Here is a 19,181-nt window from a genome sequence, read left to right on the forward strand (position 1 = left end):
GATGAGCGCCATCTAGTGGAACTTCCGCGTTCTGACGCATAAAGATGAAGATTCACCCGAATCAGTTTGTGATGCGTTCACGCTCCGGAATTCGCAGTGTTACCAAATCATCACTGATTTAAATAATAATAATAATAATAATAATAATAATAATAATAATAATAATAATAATAATAATAATAATAATAACAATAATAATAATAATATTGCAGAATGATGAGGAAGCAAACAAGTTGAACATCTCTGCTGTAAGATTATTCATGAAGTCATGAATTGCTCTCCTTTGATTCCTTTTAGCTAATCAAGTCTTTTTATACTCATTATTTACTATAAACAGGGATTAATTTGTCTGTCTGGAATCGACACCGACAAGACAAAGCAAATTAGAAAAAGCAAAAAGTCAGAAGGATGACTTATAGAGTACCAGTTTGATTTTTTTCCTCACAAACACACAATTTGGAAGTCAAATTACCTGAAACAGCCACCAGAGAGCAGAAGAGACCAGAAAACCACCCAGTTGTTGAATCACAAGTCAATGAATTAACACACAGTGACTAGCAGATAGGCAAAATGACAGCTAAAAATTTCTGTTTCAATATAAGTTATTAATTAGCTTGCTGTTTGGAAACTGTTAAAACAGTTTATATTCTGAACAAGTGTATTTTGAAGTTATAAGCAGTAGAGAGTTACATTAACAGCTGAACAGCTGAAGAAACATCACAAGTAATACAACTTGTCTTCTTATAGCAGAGTTTCATATGTAGAAAAGAACATATCTTCATTTTGGGAAGAAGTCAGAAAACAAATTTAGTCTTAAGTTAAATATAATCTGTTTGCAAACTTATTAAATTCAAAGCCAAATTCAGTGGTTGATTCATAATGTTTATTCATTGGATTGCAATGTCAGGTGGTCTCTCACTAATGAACATGCACATCTCCCCAAAGTTTTTGGTGTCTTATACTGTTTTGTTTCAATGTTTCTTTGTAATTTTTGCACATTTTTGTGCACACTACATTCAATTATTCCCTGATCCATGTACACATCATGCTAATGATGTAATGGAGCTACTGAATTGTAGCCACATCTGCTCTTCAGCAGTCTGTCAGAGGCGAGGCTGCCGTGCTCCGGTGTCACCGGGTCCTCTGACCACCAACGGGAAAGGTGGATGAAGCGTCTTGGCCAAAGACAACGACAGAAACAGTCAGAGTGGGGATTCGAACTTGAAATCCCCGATTACAGACAAACTCCTGCAACCGTCGCCATTGTTGAGGCTGCTCTGACAAAGACTGTCCTGACTGTTTGTCCTTTGAAATCAGGGTATTGTAGCATACATCATTCTTTTTAAGAGAATATTTAGCTTTGTCACTTCAGAGAAATCCTTGTTAACACAAAGAGTCCACAGTGCTGGTCAAAGGGAAAAGATAAAAGAGAGGCTCCTGTGGCGAAACAAGATCACAGAGTACCTGCAGATTGACGTTGGTACGGTATTTAATTTGGTTGGGACTGTGACGCTCACAAGAACATTGATATCAGCTTTAGAAGCAGATTAATATACAACTTTTAAAAAACTGTATTAAATGCTGAATAGCCAGAAAGTACTCCTCTACCTCAGATTGTATTGTATTGAACAATATAAACAATTTATTATTAATACATTGTATTGTGTGAACAATGTATTTTAGTTCATACATTGCATCTCCATCATCATGTTTTCATCTTTCAATATTTCATATTTGTCATGTAAACATATTGCTAACCCACTTCCCTTTTCTGTAGAATTAAAAGCAAAACTTGTTTTGCAGCTTTTTAAACAATTTGAGTCATAATTTTATTGTCAGGGGGAGCGGTGAGCCAAGCAGGTAATGTGCTCGGTTATCATGTGGTCATAACCAACATCATATCTGTCATAAAACACAACTCTGGACAACCCACAATCTGGCATGGATGTCTGCCCAGAAGTAGGTCCAAAATATAGGTTTTCTTTTTCTCCCTAAATTGATGTTTTCCAAACAACATATTTAAACATTTCCAAAGTGGTTGCAATCCACTTGTTGTAGTTTCACAGAGATATTTAATCAACCATTTGACAAAAACTACTTTATAGATTCACTTCCTGTAAAGCCCTGAATCACAAGCTCATCAAAGGTAACAATGTCATGCTTTATGTTTATACTTTATGCCTTCTTCTTTGGTGTATTTTATTGACAGCAATATATCTGAATACAGTTTGGCGTAGATTCAGGTATACTTTCCGTATTCAGGCTATAAATTGCTAAAGAAACTCACAAAACAAAATAATAGATTGTACAAAACAGTCTATCCAAATCTATCATTTGTTTCAATCTTAGTTGGAAGAGTTCAGTTAACACAGCCCCCCCTACTCCATTATTTCAGTCTGAGATTGAAACTATAATTATGCAGTTTTTAAATATGATTCCCTTTTGTCTCTTTTGATTTACTTCAATCATTATTGTGTGTCTTGAAATTTACCTCCTTTGACCCAACTCAGGAGAGTTTCTATCATTTGTTAAATGTGGTGGATTAGAGAGATTAAAACCGCCCCGTTTCACCACCTGAGTCTAACTAATGTTGCTTTATTTGTTTTTTAGTCTGTGGATATGTGAGGCTAACAAATGATCAGACCTGAGGAGCAAATAAACAAGTGGCGACAGTGGTGAAAGGAGTGAATCAGACTCTCCAGAGTTTCCAATGTTTACGAGATAAGCCATGTTCTCTGTCATGTACTGTACCCACTGTGTTGAACATATGGTTCTTGGAAGAGGGGGGTGGGATGGAATTGCATGCTAATATGTACAAAAGAAAGCGGGTGGGAATGTAAAGTCACAAGCTCACCATGAGACCCGGGAATGTGAGTCACTCCCTTGTCCCGCAAGCTGCTAGTTGAGAATAACCTCGGCAGAATGCTGTTGAGTCAAGACGAGCTAGTTTCAACTCTCGCTGACCTTTAACTACCTTGCATTTTATTTTATTATGAATCTTCTAGAAAGAGATGTTTACATCAGGTTTGTGACGATGAAGGTGAAGGTTCATTCGGTCTGTACGGGTCAGAATGTGCAGCTGATTCATTTGATTTATGGATGATTCTAAGAAACAGAGTTTCTCTAATTTTCATGACTCAGCATGCCGAAGGTCAGGGGTTCCTGTTCAAGGGTCTTAACTGGGGGGATTTAATTGTCCCAGTAATCCATTACACTGGTCTCCACACAGAGGAACACTGAGTCCTTGAAATCAAGCTTGAAGTTACATAAAGATCTGAAGTTCAGAGGCCTCTTTGTCTTTTTCACACAACATAGCAGTTTAACTTGATACAACATAACATGAGCAGGGTCAAAGGTAAAGATTTACAAATACAACAAAAATATATAGATTGAAACAAAGGGCGTGATTAGAATTTAATTTTAAAATTAAAAGTAGCATTTAAAATATAAAAACTGAAAGAAGTATCTGTTTATCTAAAACAAAAATTAATCATTCTGAATTAAATCAAGGGAATTGATTTGTGAAACGAGATGGATTCTTGTTTCACTTAGTTGTTTTACAAAGTCAGGCTCCGCAGTGACGTAATGTTTTTCCTCAAAACAAATTCATCTTAATTTTCCAAACCAGAAATTACACACAAGTAATACTTTAGAAGAACAGCAAAGGTAAACAGTTCTGTCTATATCTTGACTCCCTAAGGAAAGAGGAAGTTATAGATTAATTTTGAGCTTTTCTTTGATGTTATCAATAACTTAAGAGTTAATCTGACCTCCTATACTTATTTTTACAGTCATAAGAATGTATTCTTTCCTTTTTTATTTTACCACATAATACATTTTTTCAAACTACTGTATAAGTTGCATGTTTCACATTTTGTTCAATCTGAGATTTGCACATTTCCGCTACTTCAACCACACACATAACAAAATTATCTCTGTTGTCCAAGTGCCACAATAATAACAGACAAACTCTTCATTACTGTCTTCAAATTCAGAAGATTTTCATCCACTTACTTTGACTTTGCACTATTTGGGAAAGACCAGGTAACAATGTCATTGTTACCAGTTGAACTTAATCTTCTGTTAAGTTCAACTGCAACTGAAGGGAACAGAGTTGAAACTGTGTAAACTGAGGCCCTCATAGAGCTAAATGTTAACCAAAACAGTGGCAAAGCTCTGACATTTAGAAAGTGTTTTGCTTGCAATTTTGAGCATTTGGCAAAATACAAGGGACTAAGAATATCTTTAGCAAATGACACTGCTATTAATCAAATACTTGCTGAGATGCTGCAATGTAATCAAGGCTAAAAGGTTTTTGAGGCAAAGCTAACTTCAGACCAACTCCTCTATGGTATAAAGTGTTGTGAAGTAAATAGTTCTGCAGAATATCTAATGTTGAAGAACATTAAAACCTTGGACTAGCAGAAAGGGATGTTGCTTTTCTGTTTATCTTCCTTTTCTTTAATTCAGTAATTTTGTTACAAACCAGCCTTTGTATAAATGTCTTGCATAAGAAGTCTATCCTTTTATATTTCGATTTTCTAAACAAGTTGCATGGTCAATGGTCAGAAACTTTACATGATAATAAAGTGAAAATGCACCAGAATATTGTTGAAATTTAAAAGACTGTTAGGGCAAACAAATCTCTTTGTAACATAAATGTCTTTGTAGAAAAAGATCAGTGGAGAAATTAACTGTAATTTAATAAAACATAAGCCTGATGTGTGTTTTAAAAATCAGAAATCCTGCTCAGTGAGGCTCTTCAAAACAAAACCTTTTAAAAAATCCCTTCTGTGACGCAAAAGAAGGGAGTCATATTGGATTACAATATGTTACAAGGTGAGGTGACTCTCTCTGACTCACCTTGCCTTCACCTCCACCTTACACATGTTTACTGTAATCCACCTGCGAGTGCTGCTGCTCTGTCAGGGAAAGAGTTTGGTGTCCCGACGGGTTCAAACATGCAAGTGGAATATTTCAAAGCGGATTAATTGCCAGAGCTTTAACCAGCAGAGAACCAACACAATCCCTCCTGACCCTGAAGGCCACAACATAAGACCACAACAGATGACCGCTCTTAACTGGACTGCAGTCATCAGCCTTAATCCAGATTATTCCAGACTATGAGCTGGTTGTACACTCATCATTCCCGTTGCTTCCAGTGTCTCTGTCTGGGCTATTTTGAGACCACACAGTCGTACCACCCTGTGTGCTTGCTGCAGGGAGAATTGGGTCTGTGTGCAGCATGCATACATGAACAGTTCTTTCCATCCTGTGTATCACGTCTACAGGCGCTCCAGCTTCATGTTGCAGCGCATAAATAAGGTTTGAAGGTAGTCAGAACTGTCAGCACCTCTCACATCATAAATCCCCGCAGCCTCTCAAACACTTTCTGCATCATCTTACTTCTTGTTTGTAAAGACTTGTCCTATCTGTTTGGTCTTTGTTTAGATCTTTGTGTCTCCAGAGATACTCAGAAGAAATTTTTAAATGACAGCGAATCAAAAACAAGATCTGGTATTTACATCTGATGTTTTTAATTTACAACTCGATCCCAGACTTGGACATTTAATGTAAGTGGAGGACTAACGACATTAAAAGTAAAAAAAAATAAAGAAAAAGAAGAAGAAGAAGAAGAAGAAAAACTCAGCTCGGATATCTGGTGGGCTCTGCTGGTTATTTTATGATATTCTGATGTGATCATCTGGCTGCTTAAAAAAATAACTGCTGCTTTTACTAAGATAATCCTCTTCATTATCAAACTAATGACGCCAAATAAACGGAAACAGCTGTGACCAACAGTAAAATACAACTCATATTTTTTTTTCTTTTTAGCTTGAAGACAACTTTTGTGTCTTAGTGTTGTTCATGTGTCAAAGTGGAAATGTAAAACACCTCTTCTCTGCTGGGGTGGTCCAGATGGTTCTGCTGCTAATTTAGCAATGGACTTCAAATTGGTCTTGCTGGTGTTCTGTGGATTTCTCCCTGCAAACATTCAGAGGCATGAAAGGTTGAAGCACTCTCTTTTTCCCTATTTTACAAACAAAGCTCCCTACTCCATGATGTAGAAGTCAGCACATTATTTCCCTTTTTCTCTGTAGGAACAACACGATAAAACCTTTCCATGCTTACTTGCTTTTAAAACAAAATGAGGAACATTTGCTTTGGATGTTAAAATTACCATCCAAAGCATAAAAATGAGTGGAATATTTGTGGATTTTCCTTCCCAATACTGTTCCTTTTATTTTATTTTTGTAGACCTTTGGAGAAGCTACGCGAGTGTCGAAGCTGCCCTGAAGGCTTAGTGTGGATTCATAACACTTCCACGCTTCTCATGTGGATTTAGAGTTTAAACAGCTGCTGATGCCCTGACACAACCCCTGTGGGAGGTGGGGGAGAAAGGAAACAAACAGTGTGTGACACCACTGAGGAATTACACAACACTGTTTTCTATTTACTCACGGGAAGAAAAGACATCTTTGAGATCTTACAGTGGTTTATCGCAGAAATTCAGGCGCCTGACCTTAATATTAAGAAACCGAAGGACACTTTCTTACAAAACAGAAGCTAGTGAGGTCAAGACAGAAGTATACTCATGTATCTAATATCCTAACTAACTCAATTAGCTATGAAAAGCAGCATTAAAGGCCCCCCTCTGAGGGTAAAGTGACACACTTCAGCGGATGTTCATTAACTACTCAGGGTCGAAGTTTAAATGCCGGTAAGAGCCACCAGGGACCTAGAGTTAGAAATGTGTAATATAAAACTGGCCGATATGAAATTGGGCCAACAGATATTGGTACAAGGTGTCCAGGTTATTATCTTCAACGTCCAATTAGCCCATCTCAGTGGCTAACTTATCTCAGGGATCTTTTCACCAGGTTTCAAGGAGACTTGCATAACACACTGCTGACGTCAGGGTTTGAACTTAAGCCACACTGTTTTTCCTTTTGTCACCTGCTCTTGTTCTGTGTTGAAAACGTTTGTTTGAACTTTGAACAAACCGGTTTCAAACCATTGTTCCTGAACTGAACGATTGTGATTGACGTACATTAAGATTTGACTACTTTAGAGAGATAAAAGGTCAAGTGATCTGAAGAGTCCAGATTTATCCTCTCAGAGGGGTAAGAAGATGGACAGATGACGAGATGCACCCATCATGACTAATGTCTACTTTAGCAGCCTTTGGGGGAAGCACTATGATCTGTAGTTGCTGCAACTGTCTGGGTCCAGGTCCAGCTACATTATGAGGTCATGAAAACACTGGATGACCAGGTTATTCCATCAATGGATGTTTTCTTCGCCGACCACACAGGAATATTCCAAGACGACAAGGCCAAGCTTCATCGGGCTCTGACCAAAGAGAATCTTTGTGATGTTCTGGAGAAACCTTTGCACCACGGCCAGACACTTTCATCATAAGAGCAATATCTTGGAAAAATAAAAATCAACGCTGGATGGCAATGAATCTCGAGACATTGCAGAGGCTTACTGGAACAATATCACAGGAAATGTGTGCTTTAATCAAAGTTAAAGGTGGATCAACGCAATACTGTGACCTTTTGCCTGTTTTGGTTAGGTGCTGCATTTGTATCAACCTCAGCTTCCCTGCAGCTGGAACAGATTCCAGATCATCAACCACAACAAACAGGAACAAGGATGGCTTTTGAACCTTTGATCACAAAGGTTATTTAATGACAGCAGAAACACACCTCTGCTTTTATGCTCCTGTTTGGATTATTTTAAGCTCCAACTTGCTCTCTTCTTGTTGCTGCAGGTAAAGAGGCAGTTTATGTGCTGCACTCTAGATAAGCCATTTATTCTCAGTGCTTCCTCTCACAAAAGATGTCTCATGCAAAGCTTGGATTAGGATTCCTTGTAAAGCCACTAAAGTGCAGGCAGCTGGAGTGACAAGCAACCTGATAATAAATTTGCATAACCCTTGAACTGTGAAATGCGAAGCACCACATGGTTATATCAGACCCCACCGTGTGCAGGTTTCCATGCAAACACACAGAAACTAGTTGCGTGCTCTTATACGTTCGTCTGCATTCAGGTGTTATCAGACCAGGATTAATCACACAGTTTTACGTCAGGACTGATGTCTGTTTTTGTGTCAGGTTCACTTGACGTACTTGCAAAACGATTTAGAATCCTTAAAACGTTTCCCAGTCTGTCAAAATGTGACTAGGAATTTTCACATATTTCATGGACATTTTTGTCTGGCACACCAAGCAAAAATAGTGCATAATTGTGAAATTGAAAGAAATAAAATAGTTTTTTCTAACATGCATTTGTATTCACTCGTCTTCTGATTTTGCTGAAAGGAAAACCTCCACCTCTGCCTTTGTTGCTTCTAACAGAATTTTTCTTCTAGGAATGCCCTTTGTGTGTCTCCATTTATATTTTAATCAACTCTGACCACAACATGACGCCTCCGCCACCCTGTTTCACTGTGGAAATACACTGAAGTTTTAAATTACAATGTACGTAAAAGCACAAGAGCTGTTAAAACTTTTACAGGGCGCTGGCTGTGATGTTTTCTGACATTTAATTACATGAAGGACTCTGAGAAAGACTTTATAGTTTAGCCGTAAAACATATGTCAGACAGTTAAATTGCACTTGTCTCAATAGCAATGCGTCACTTTTACTGGAACACAACACAGACATGGAAATAAAATTCACTTGTTCCTGGAAAAAAAAGGCAAAAATAAATAAATAAAGAATACAAATCAAACAGTAAATACACTTTCAGTATCTTTATTAGGAGCTACCTGTGTATGACTGTGTCTGCAGCTCAGGAGCAAAACAAATAAATCTAAATCTGTTCCCCATCACGCAGCAGATGAGCAGAGATTTTGCTGCTATTTTTAGATCTGATGAGAGGAAATTAATAATCTCCCCTCCCGTCTCGTGCCACACGAGACAGTATTTCATCGTATCGTGTTTCATCAGGCTGATTTTAGCGTGCAGCGGATACCGATGACAGGAAGAGTGGAGGCAAAGTCAGCTGCTGAGAACATTGTAAACAATTTTCTCACTAAAAGCATGAAAACATCAGAACTGTTTCCAACTGTGGTTTTGAATGTAAACAAATCTCTTGTACATGACACACAGCTACAGTTTGACTTCTTGCCAGGGGAAATTATGCACAAATAACCTTAATAAAATCTGTAGATTTTTTTTTTTTTTTTAGACTTAAAAAGGAGCAAACCTCATTAAACTACTCCACATGCTGCAGATATAAAGTAAAAGTCAGCGCTGGATTGGCCACAAATTATGACGTTTCCTCTGCCGTTTCACTCCACCCCACCCTTGATGTGTAAAACAGGTGAGCTTGTAGCTACTGAAAAGTGGCGGAAAATTCTGAACATATTTTCCGTGACTCTCTGTCGACCCACTCATAGGGTTTTCCAGCATTACAAAGCTGATTATGCTGCCCACGGATGGGACAAGCAGCAGCCTGCGCCGCATATTGCTCACCTGATGAACTGCGCAGAGTGAAAAACAGGCTCTTGCTTTCACTCTGCAGCTGATCTGCTCCTGCTGAATGCCCTCCTGTGTTCCACTGTGAATCCGTGAAGGAAGTTTGTTTCGAGTGTTTGAAGTCCATAATCTGAGCTTTCCGCCAATGTAAAGCAGATCAGTCACCACCGTCACAGCTGTGGGGAGCTTGGCCAAGAACATCAACTAAACTGCTTATTAATGAACTCTGGAACCAGAATGACGCATGCTTGGGAAGCTTGGTATTCCCAAGCAAATTACTGAAACTAAGCTCGGAGATTATTGTCTTGGAGCTGTTTTACAATGTTGGATTCTGATCAAATTTAAATGCAATTTCTAACATCATTTTAGTTCCAGACATTAAATTAAGCACCAGTGGGGTTTGTGCTTATCACCAGGAGTCAGATGAGAGACAAGGTACATGCTAGACATTTTGCCGGGAAACAGGAAAACACAGAGAGGAAACAACAATGTTTCACTCACACCGAAGGGCAACTTAGAATCGTCAATGAACATGGATGTTTCTTAGAGAGTTGCAAGAAGAGAGAACTTGCAGCAAACCAGTGGAGAACAAGGAAACTCCAAACTGAACAGAGAACTGGTCCAATCAGTGCAAAGAAAGAGTAGTTCCAACTACACCATCAAAAACCAGTCGATGAAGAATTGGAATCAAACTATTTTACACGTTTGTCTGAATCCCCCCGCCTCACATTACTTACTATTGTTTCTGTAAATTTTCCCTGATGGCAACATACAGTATTCTGATAAATAGGTTAATTTTTAATCTTTGTTTGGATGACATCGTCCACTCATATACGTTAAAGCCTCCGATTATCCGCAATATTTTACAGTATTGGGAAGAAGCTGCTGGAGATTGTCAAAAGTTCAGGGTTTGTCTTTGTCAACGTAGCATCATCCAAACGCATTGGACAGTTTGCATCGTAACAAAAAAGGTTCAACTTCATAAAAGTACAGCTTAAAACCTGGACTATCAGGTGGGATGTAAAGCTTGCAGTATGGGTCACGAGAAGAGCTCGATCTTTGCAGGATGTGTTGGCAGTGCTTTGATTTGTCTTCATCTTCACAGGTCAAACATCTCAAGAGCAATAACTGGACATACAAGCCCGTATATAGACACTCTACAGAGATAATTACCTTCAGACAGATTAAAATTTTGCTTCCGTTAGAGTCCTCACAATAAACCATTGGAAGATTCCCACAAGAAAAAGATCAAGGTTTCACTGTATTGACACAAAGATCTAAAACATGCATGTAAAAATGATCTGAATACTTTTCAAAAAAGAAGCAACAATTATCTTACAGCAGCTAAAAAAAGTAAGACTGTTAATTATTACAGTAATATTGTATTAATATTATTAATAATTAACAATAATAGTAGCTGCTAAGCTGTTGAACAGAAGAATGTTACCTTTTGCCGTTCTGGTCCATATAAAGTATAACAAGCTGGTGTTGGCTGATGAATTAGTTGGGCTATCTGCTCCGACAGGACCTAGTGATTTGTGGCTTGATGGGTAGGATTCCTAAAGTTTCCACTCCATGACATTTTATGCTTTCAGTGCAAATTTGTTGGAGCCTTTTCTCAGTGTGCAGCTGCAGGTAAGAGGAGGATGGAGGCGGGGTTAGCTCTGCTTTACTCTATGCTCCATACAGTCAGGTAAAACTCCTATCATACCAGCACCTTGTCTGGCATCTCGATAAGAGGGGACAAAAAACACAAACCTGAACCACTCCTTGTTGCACCATATGCCACAGCATAAAAGCAAGAACAGGTATTTCCGCAACTCTTCTTACCTTCCTCATTCCCTTTCATCTTGGTTTAATTTCCGTTAGTTTCCTGACCTCACATCATCAGGAGTCTCCCCTGCCCCATCTCCATATCCTTTTGATATTTGATGTGGTCTGGACAACGAAAACAGGCTTTAAGCTCCAGGAACTGAATGATCCAAATGTTTTGTGGCTCTTAAACCAGAATATTTTCAAGCATCCAGGAAATGGTTTGCATATCTGCACGTCTGTGATTTGGAAGGCAAAACAAACAAGACATACAGTACATGCCTTTGCGAAGTAAGAGCGTAAACGTGACAGCTGTAAGTGTAACCACACTTGATAGTAGCAATTTCAGAAACATTTTGACGTTAACTGCTTTACGATGTGAGATAAGGATCACATTATCCCCTCCATACGTCAAAGCATGTGTCAAATATTAACAAGCGACTAACGGGCTGCAACACGAAGCAGCAACTGTGGGGGAGTTTAGAAAATTAACGGTTTATTTTATACAGATTCTAACTTTTTGTGCACAGTCTGTCCAAACTAGAACTACCATCTTTACAAATATTAACATAATAAAAGTGGAGTTTAAAATCTGAGCTAGCCATTAAAATGCTTATCTATGATTTTTTTTTTTTTTTGTAAAATTCCTTGAAACGATGTATTGAAATTTTTTTATATGAATAAAATGATTTAATACAGTGTGTATAATAATTCAGTTTCATTTTTTATTGAAATAAATGAAGTTCTCAGCGATATTCTAATTCACTGGGTTGCACCTATACAGTATAATGTACTTCTTCCCTGAACTCCCAAAGACTCAAACTCCATGAAGTGGTTATTATTATGGTATACAGCATTATGCAACAGCATCTCAGCTTTCAAAGTTCATGGTATTTATTTTCCTTCTTTATCGCCTGAACATTAACCTTGAAGCCTTTTCACTGAACACGTTTTTTTCAAACCGTCTTTTGCAAAGCAAAACTGAAGCACAGACTCAACCAAGTCATTAAAATGCATTATTTACGTCAGTCTGGAGGTTAATTTCTACCACAGGGGTTGATTTTAAGTGGTTCAGTCTAAAAATCTCATTAGTGGAATGCTACTTTGTTGAGAAAGTTGGAGAAATGCAATGAACATACAGACTAGCAAATGGGAAAGGAAAGTTTGCTTCAATAGCACTCAGCTGTTCTTTCTAAAATGAAAACATTTTATCTAGATTTTAAGTAAAAAGCCTGATTCACAGCACTGCTTCCCCTTTTTACTGAATGCCACCTGCTCACGTTTCACTTTCATTTCTCCTTTTTGATATTTCTGGACTGTTCAACTCTGAATCTAAATAAGCACGACACAGAAAATGGATTTTACCACAACGAATGCCTTTATTTACCAAGACACTTAACACAAGTATGCAAAAAACAATAAATCAGACGCTCAGGAGGACAGAACATTTAAAGTGGTAATAAGGAATGTGCTTGTTTCCATTTTTTTTTTTAAAGAATCATTTCAAATAAATAGTCTATAGTCTCTGAAGCTAGTGTTCTTATCAATATATCCTCTTCAAGTCAGATTTGCAGGAATGAGGAAGAAGATGAATGACAAAAAGAAACTGCAATAAAATCCCCTTTTCAAAACATATTTATATAGGTGGAAAGTGGAGGAACAAAAAATGTAAAAGGCAAATCCCTTCTTCTAAACCTAAATAATATTCCACCAAAAAAAAAAAAAGAAAAAAAAAATCTAAATCCAAGTGCGTGGTAGACAACAATCTCTCTTACAAGACGTCAATAGAAACACAAAAATGTCCTTATTAGATGTTTAATTTGTCCGTTGCTACAAGGCTGCTGACCGAGCCAGCTAAGGTCAGCTTGTTCAGGTAACTAGTTAACTCCTCCACCAAGTTGTGCTCTGCTGTTGGGGGCAGTTCATTAACAAAAAGGATGTGATATCACAGGTTAAGCACCACGGCAGCATCCTACCTAAGAATAGCTTCACACGTCTCTGCCTCTTTCTTTCTCTCTCAGAGAGAACTTAAAGATACCGATTTGTACCAGAGGAGAGGGAGGAGGGAGGTCTTACAACGTCAGAGGAGAGAACCTGTAGAAAAATCGTCCGTCTCATGCAACAATGCTCCTACCATGTATCACAAAGTAAAAGTCTCAGTCTCGTAAAAGAGAAAAGTGCAAGGGAGGGCAGTAGCAGCCCTTTCCTTCAGCAGGTGAGCAAGAGCGCAGGATCAACCTTGCAGACTCTTCCTCTAACCGAGAGGCATCTGGGGTGTCCAACCAAGCGGACCCCTGTTCAGGCAATGAAGCACCTCAGGGGGTGAAGCAGCGGGGTTTGTAGCTCCAAAGAACTTTTCTCCCATGCTTGAAATTGAAACCAGGTCGGCTCCGATGTGCCTTCAGTCAGTGCTGTGCTCCTCCAGCTGAGAGATGATGGTGATCAGATTCTGGAGGCCGAAGATGAAGCCGCTGTCTTGGCCTTCGTGGACCACGCTGTCCTCTCCGTAGTGCCGACACGTGGTGTGAGCAAAGTCAATCATGCGCACGTCCACCTCGGGGCTGCTGGCCTCTCCCGCTCTGTGCGAGGAGCGGCCGCTGCCGCCGCCAGACAGGCCGCCGGCTGCGCTGGTGGAGGAAGAGCGAGGGAACCCAAACGCTCCTTCCTCTTCGCCCTCCTCCTCTTCTTCATCAGACGGCTCGTCCTCGTCGCCTTCCTCCCCTCCTCGATGCCTGGGTCTGGCGGGAGTCCTGGGAGGGTCGCCGTCGTAGATGATGAGCAGCGAGCTGGAGTAGAAGCGGTAGGACTCGCACGCCTCCAGGGCGGCCTGCATCTCCCGGAGCCGGCGCAGAACCGGGGACAGCAGCTCGTGACGAAGTCGCCGGCCGTTGTGGAAGAACTGGTAGAGAGCCTCCTTGAAACCAGCAAGGGTCAGCTTTCGCCCGTGGTACTTGTTCATGAACATTATCTGGCCGGAGTCTGACTGGTACACCTGCAGAGACATGCAGAAATCCACTCCGTTAGGGTTCTCATTCACTTTTCATTTCAACATGTCATACCATCAACAAAAAAAAAAGGACTAAACTCCTTAGATTTTTTTCCTAACAGGTTAATGGCCTGCAAATCTCAGGTTTCGCCTTTTCCTTCATCTGATAAACATTTGTCCGTGTGAGTCAGAGTAATTAGACCAATTCAAAAAATACATTTCAATACAGAAATCTTATATTAAGATTTCCCTGAGAGCAGGGTAAACTGACAGAGCTAAAGAAAATGGCTGCTCAGAATGATGCATCTTAACACAGTAATGTGAAATTCAGTGGAAGGAAAATCCGTAGTTGAAATAGTGCACATTTGCAGGGAAAATTTTGAATAAAGCAACAAAATCCTGTTTAAAAAGATCAGCATCGCTCTGACCAAAACATAAAATCTATATCACATCATCACAAAGAGCTAAGTGCACATATTGTACATGCAACATAAGGACAAACTTTAACTAGGCTAACATTTCTGAACTAAAAATATTTTCTTTGTTGGTTCTATCCAACATCCTAAACTGAATTTTCTAGTTTCCATTAGCTGCAAGCCCTGATAAATCAATACGAACAGCAATATATGCCATCAAAATTGTAGCGGTTTCTGGGAGTGGACTACATTTCCCAGGATGCTTAGTGGCATGTTTTTGTATCCTAAGTTTTGATTATGCTCTAATTTACTGAGCTGAACTTGTATTCTTCCCTACACTCTCATTTTCTTTGTCCATTTTAATCCAGACGTGCAGAACAGTGAAATCAAATTCCAGACTTTTCCAACCTAATTAAGCCAATCTCTGTACCTGCATCCCACAGAGCCGCACTCCAATCGATGCTGATGTGCTCTGTTGACACTTCCGGATCTGATTGGCTTTCTTCTCCTCTGAAGCGTCGTCTCCATGTTGGCGAGTTCCCATCTTTAAATCCAACACACACGGGACTCTGTAGCGCCACGTCAGGTTTTCCAACAGAATAAATTCTGTGAGACGGGGAGTCAAGGATCACACCAATAAAGAAGACAGAAATAAGTCTAGGTTTTGCTACAATTGCTTTTTTTTTTTTTCTTTCTTGGGATTTGGTTTTCCCAAGAATGGAGCGTTGCATCTCCATGCGAGTCACTGAATGCAGCGTTATTCATAAAAAAGGATACTGTATTGGTTGCGATGCTTTGCGTTTTCCTTCATCCTCTGTAATTGCTGTTGGTGGCACTTCAGACTCCATGGGTTGTGTTTGATCTGTGACACCACGTTGCCTTTCTCCAAGCTGAAGTACAGAACCTCAGCCTGCTGCTGCTGGACCTCGTCACGATTATAACTACACAGAGAGAACAAACACAGAAATGTTTTTGCTCCTGAGCTGCATACAGAATATGAAGAAACCGGCCTCATTTCAGCGAGCATCTTCACCTCATGATCTTGTCCTCTTTTCTGCTGTTTCGGGGTCTGTCTTTGCTGTAGTTTTCCTTCTCCTGCAGCAATGGGGACTGCTTCTTGTTGCTCCACTTCAGCATCTTGCTCTTGGGTTCTTGGCAGTCCGCCGAAGGGTCTTTGTTTTCCGAGTCCCCAGATTCGCTATGGAGAGGGTAGGCGATGAGGCACAGGTTTCCCTCCTCGTCTTCTTCGAAACTAACCGACACAACACCTGCAAGACGAGGAAGAGACGTTTACTAATGACCAACATGTCATACGAAGCAAACATTCAAATGTTAATTAGACATTCTGCATGGTCTACCCAAATCAAGTTAAAGTTTCACAATTGCCAACAAGAAATGTGACCAACTCTTTAGATTGCTGCCTACTACTGGTCCAAGCATTTTCTTCTGACTTAGAAAAACAAAATAGAAAAACATTTTACCATTTAGAAGTAATTTTAATTATTGTTTTTCTTTAACTGTATTTGCTTTAGACACTGCAATAGAGGGAAACAGTTTGTTGTTTGTACTCAAGGTTGTAAGATGAAAATCTAATTCAGCCCCATATACGTTACACATTTACACATCTGACCAGTCAAAAAAAAAAAGATCATCTTCGTTAGTGCGGCTGAAAAACAAATAATAATCACAATTATGCATTTTTTTTATGTTAGGTGCTTCTTACCAAGGTATTTAAACATTCAAAAGCCAAAATTTGAGTAGAAACTAGCTCAACAAATAACTTATGAAAACATCTCGATGACGAACATTTTGCAACGTGATCCCAATATTCATTTTTTGTGATACAGCCAACAAACATGCAGCCAAGTCTGCCCCCACCAGCTCCTAATACAACTCCCTACAAGGCCCTGAGTGCCTGCAGAGATGGGAGGGGAGGTGTCGCACTGAGAATAAACATGGCAGCTGCAGTCACCGACGCATATGAAAAAGAAAGAGGAAGGAAACCTGAGGTAGAAAGCGTTTGAAAAGGAAGAGCTAGTGATATAAACAAAAGGGCCAGGGATTTGATTCATCACCATGATTCATGTATTCTGTTAATATTTAGTGACTTAAAGTAGCGAGTAGAGAAAGGTCGGCTGATGTCATTTGCTTTGACGTCACCGTCACAATCTTCTTCCTCTTCCTACGAACGGCTCCGCCTCTGAAACTCATCCAGTGGGACTATGCTGTTCAGAGTTGCAACGTAATCATTCTCAGCGATTGTGGGAACTTCTGAGTCACTCCTAATTAATCCAATAGGATGCTTGGAAAGTTGTGATAAGGAGTAATTCAAAGAAGACATGCGTTTGTTTTTTCCTTTGTTTCTTTTTTTTACAGCCCAAGGGCACAAAAATTAGGAGAATGACTGAACTGCAGATTATCGTCAGCTACCGTTTCCTTGTTTGCCTGAAAGTCTGAACCTTGACCCAAAGTAGTAATAAAAGACATTGTTTACTTCTAAAAATGTGTAAAAATTTTAAAAGCATTAGATTTTATACACATTAATTGCAGATGAAATTTTCTGACGATACCTCCTGATAAAAGTGAGGAAATTCTAAACATTAGTTGACGTGGTGTGCTTTCGAAAGGCCCAGAAGACCGTCATCTAAATCACACTCGCGTATCTTTTTATAGCCGCATAACCCAGGGGTCAGATACCACTCATGAGCCCAGGCTCCGTCAAACTTGGCCGAAGGAGACGTCTGCTTTCGCATGCATTTGGTGTCATTGTCTGCGAGTGCGAATGTGAGCCTGTTGGCCTTGGCTGCAACCAGGAAACGCTACACTCTTCATTAAAGGCCTGCGTGCGTGCGTGCGTGTGAAAATGTGTATTTGTGTGACGCTCTCTGAAACTAGAATCTCCTCAAATGACTTGTGAGCTCCTCTCTCCACTCCAGGTGATGTGGCCCAGTTATTTTTGATCCAGGCGGTGGGGTCGTCTCTCATCTTGAAACTGTAGATGTTTTAAAAGACACCCCTGGCTACACATCCTCCTGGTTGTCAGTTCCTACATTCATGTGCCATTTGAAACTCCCCACTGGACATGACATGTGCCCACCAGCATCTTAAAAATGATTGACATAGCACTTAAAAAACAGGAATCCAATCCACTCTGAATTTGTCCTGTTGTGTACGCAATGTTCTTTAAACCACCGATTACAACCAGACCCAGTACAACACAGAAGAAAACAATGCTGCTAATTAAGGGGACTCCCAAAAAGCACTTCTAAAATATTTAATGTCTGAACTTCTTTAGTATTAAAAATAAGTGTTTAACTTATTTGTAGTCATTTCAGCTCAGCTTACATTTATAATTTTTACCTCTTGAATTAATAAGTCAATTAATTAGTCTGAACTGCAGAGCTGTATACTGAAACTTCAAATAATTTGCTTCCATTTATTAAACATGTACCAATAAAATGGCATTAGATCAGACAAAGCTTGTTTATTTCTTTGATCAGCTGTTATATGGGATCATATAAGAAATGCTGACTACTCCCAACATTTTATATATTTGTAAAAAAGGAACATTTATAAATAACTAAATTAAGCTAAACCCATTAAAAAGACATCATTGGTGGTTTAGTGGACAAAACAGGAAATGAGACCCCAAACCAGTCTCTGCTCAAGGCCGCATATATTTTTGTGCAGGCCCTGATTACAAACCCACATTGAATACAGTCAAAACAATAGCACTCTTCCTGCTGCACCCTTTGGGTAAACGCTGGTATCTTACCTTTATATTGAGGGGTGAACTTCCTCATCTCTAGAGGCAGGTTTTTGTAGAACTGGTGCTCCCGAGGTATGAGGGGTTTGCATATCGTCTGTTCCCCGAAGCGCAGCACGCAGGAGTGGCCTCCCACCTGGTGCACGAAGGGCTCAAGCATCACCCCCTTCGCCGAATAGGGAGTCCCGTCCGCCTGCATGAGGGCTTCCAAAGCGGGACTCATTCTCAATCCGCATCGGACGGCTGGGCTGTGGAGACCCAAGTCGCAGGGGAGGCTAGCTGCTCGGCCGTTTGTTAGGCTCCCTATCCTCAGGCTTTTTCCAGTCGTCTTCACAGGGGGGCGCTGTTGCTCACCTGCTTGACTGGAACGGCGAAAAACAAAGGGCTGAAGGGGAAGAAGCAAAACCACCGTCGAAATCCGTTTTATCGTCCCTTTTCCTTACTGGAGGAGAGCGCTACCAAGGTCCAACACTAAGCTGTGTGTTTTTACGTTTCATTTACTGTTACTAAGCCACCAGTTTAAGTACTGAAACGTTTGTTTCTTTTTGTGAACGTACACTGTTTTCGCTCTCCTTGCTTAGCTGTTACCGAAACTGACGACAGAGCTGATCTTGAAGCTAGAAAAGCAGCAGAGGACTCAGCAAGCTCCGCCCCCACATCAGAAACAGCCAATCAGAGAGCAGCGGCTGTCGCTGGGAGGAGAGATGGCAGCG

At 39.9% G+C, this 19,181-nt stretch overlaps 1 protein-coding gene across 1 annotated transcript; it reads right to left on the reverse strand.

Moving 5' to 3' along the window:
- Positions 1-12,655: 12,655 nt before the first annotated feature.
- ip6k2b (inositol hexakisphosphate kinase 2b) lies at positions 12,656-18,907 on the reverse strand. Its single transcript, XM_007559689.2, has 5 exons — positions 18,478-18,907; positions 15,736-15,970; positions 15,480-15,643; positions 15,133-15,308; positions 12,656-14,292 (listed from the first exon to the last, which is right to left on the reverse strand). Exons 1-5 carry the CDS (start codon positions 18,689-18,691, stop codon positions 13,702-13,704), a joined length of 1,380 nt encoding a protein of 459 aa, XP_007559751.1. The 5' UTR covers positions 18,692-18,907; the 3' UTR covers positions 12,656-13,701.
- Between the last annotated feature and the right edge of the window lie 274 nt (positions 18,908-19,181).

This window comes from Poecilia formosa, unplaced genomic scaffold, assembly GCF_000485575.1.
Source record: "Poecilia formosa unplaced genomic scaffold, Poecilia_formosa-5.1.2 Scaffold106, whole genome shotgun sequence".
NCBI lineage: Eukaryota > Metazoa > Chordata > Actinopteri > Cyprinodontiformes > Poeciliidae > Poecilia > Poecilia formosa.

What these genes read in the sequence shown, in the direction of transcription:
- ip6k2b (XM_007559689.2), bottom strand. Translation starts at nt 18,691, where the DNA reads ATGAGTCCCGCTTTGGAAGCCCTCATGCAGGCGGACGGGACTCCCTAT. An exon ending in GTTCACCCCTCAATATAAAG is followed by an intron (nt 15,971 to 18,477) that starts GTAAGATACCAG and finishes CTCGTCTTGCAG; the next exon opens with GTGTTGTGTCGGTTAGTTTC. An exon ending in AAAGCATCGCAACCAATACA is followed by an intron (nt 15,309 to 15,479) that starts GTATCCTTTTTT and finishes CCCGTCTCACAG; the next exon opens with AATTTATTCTGTTGGAAAAC.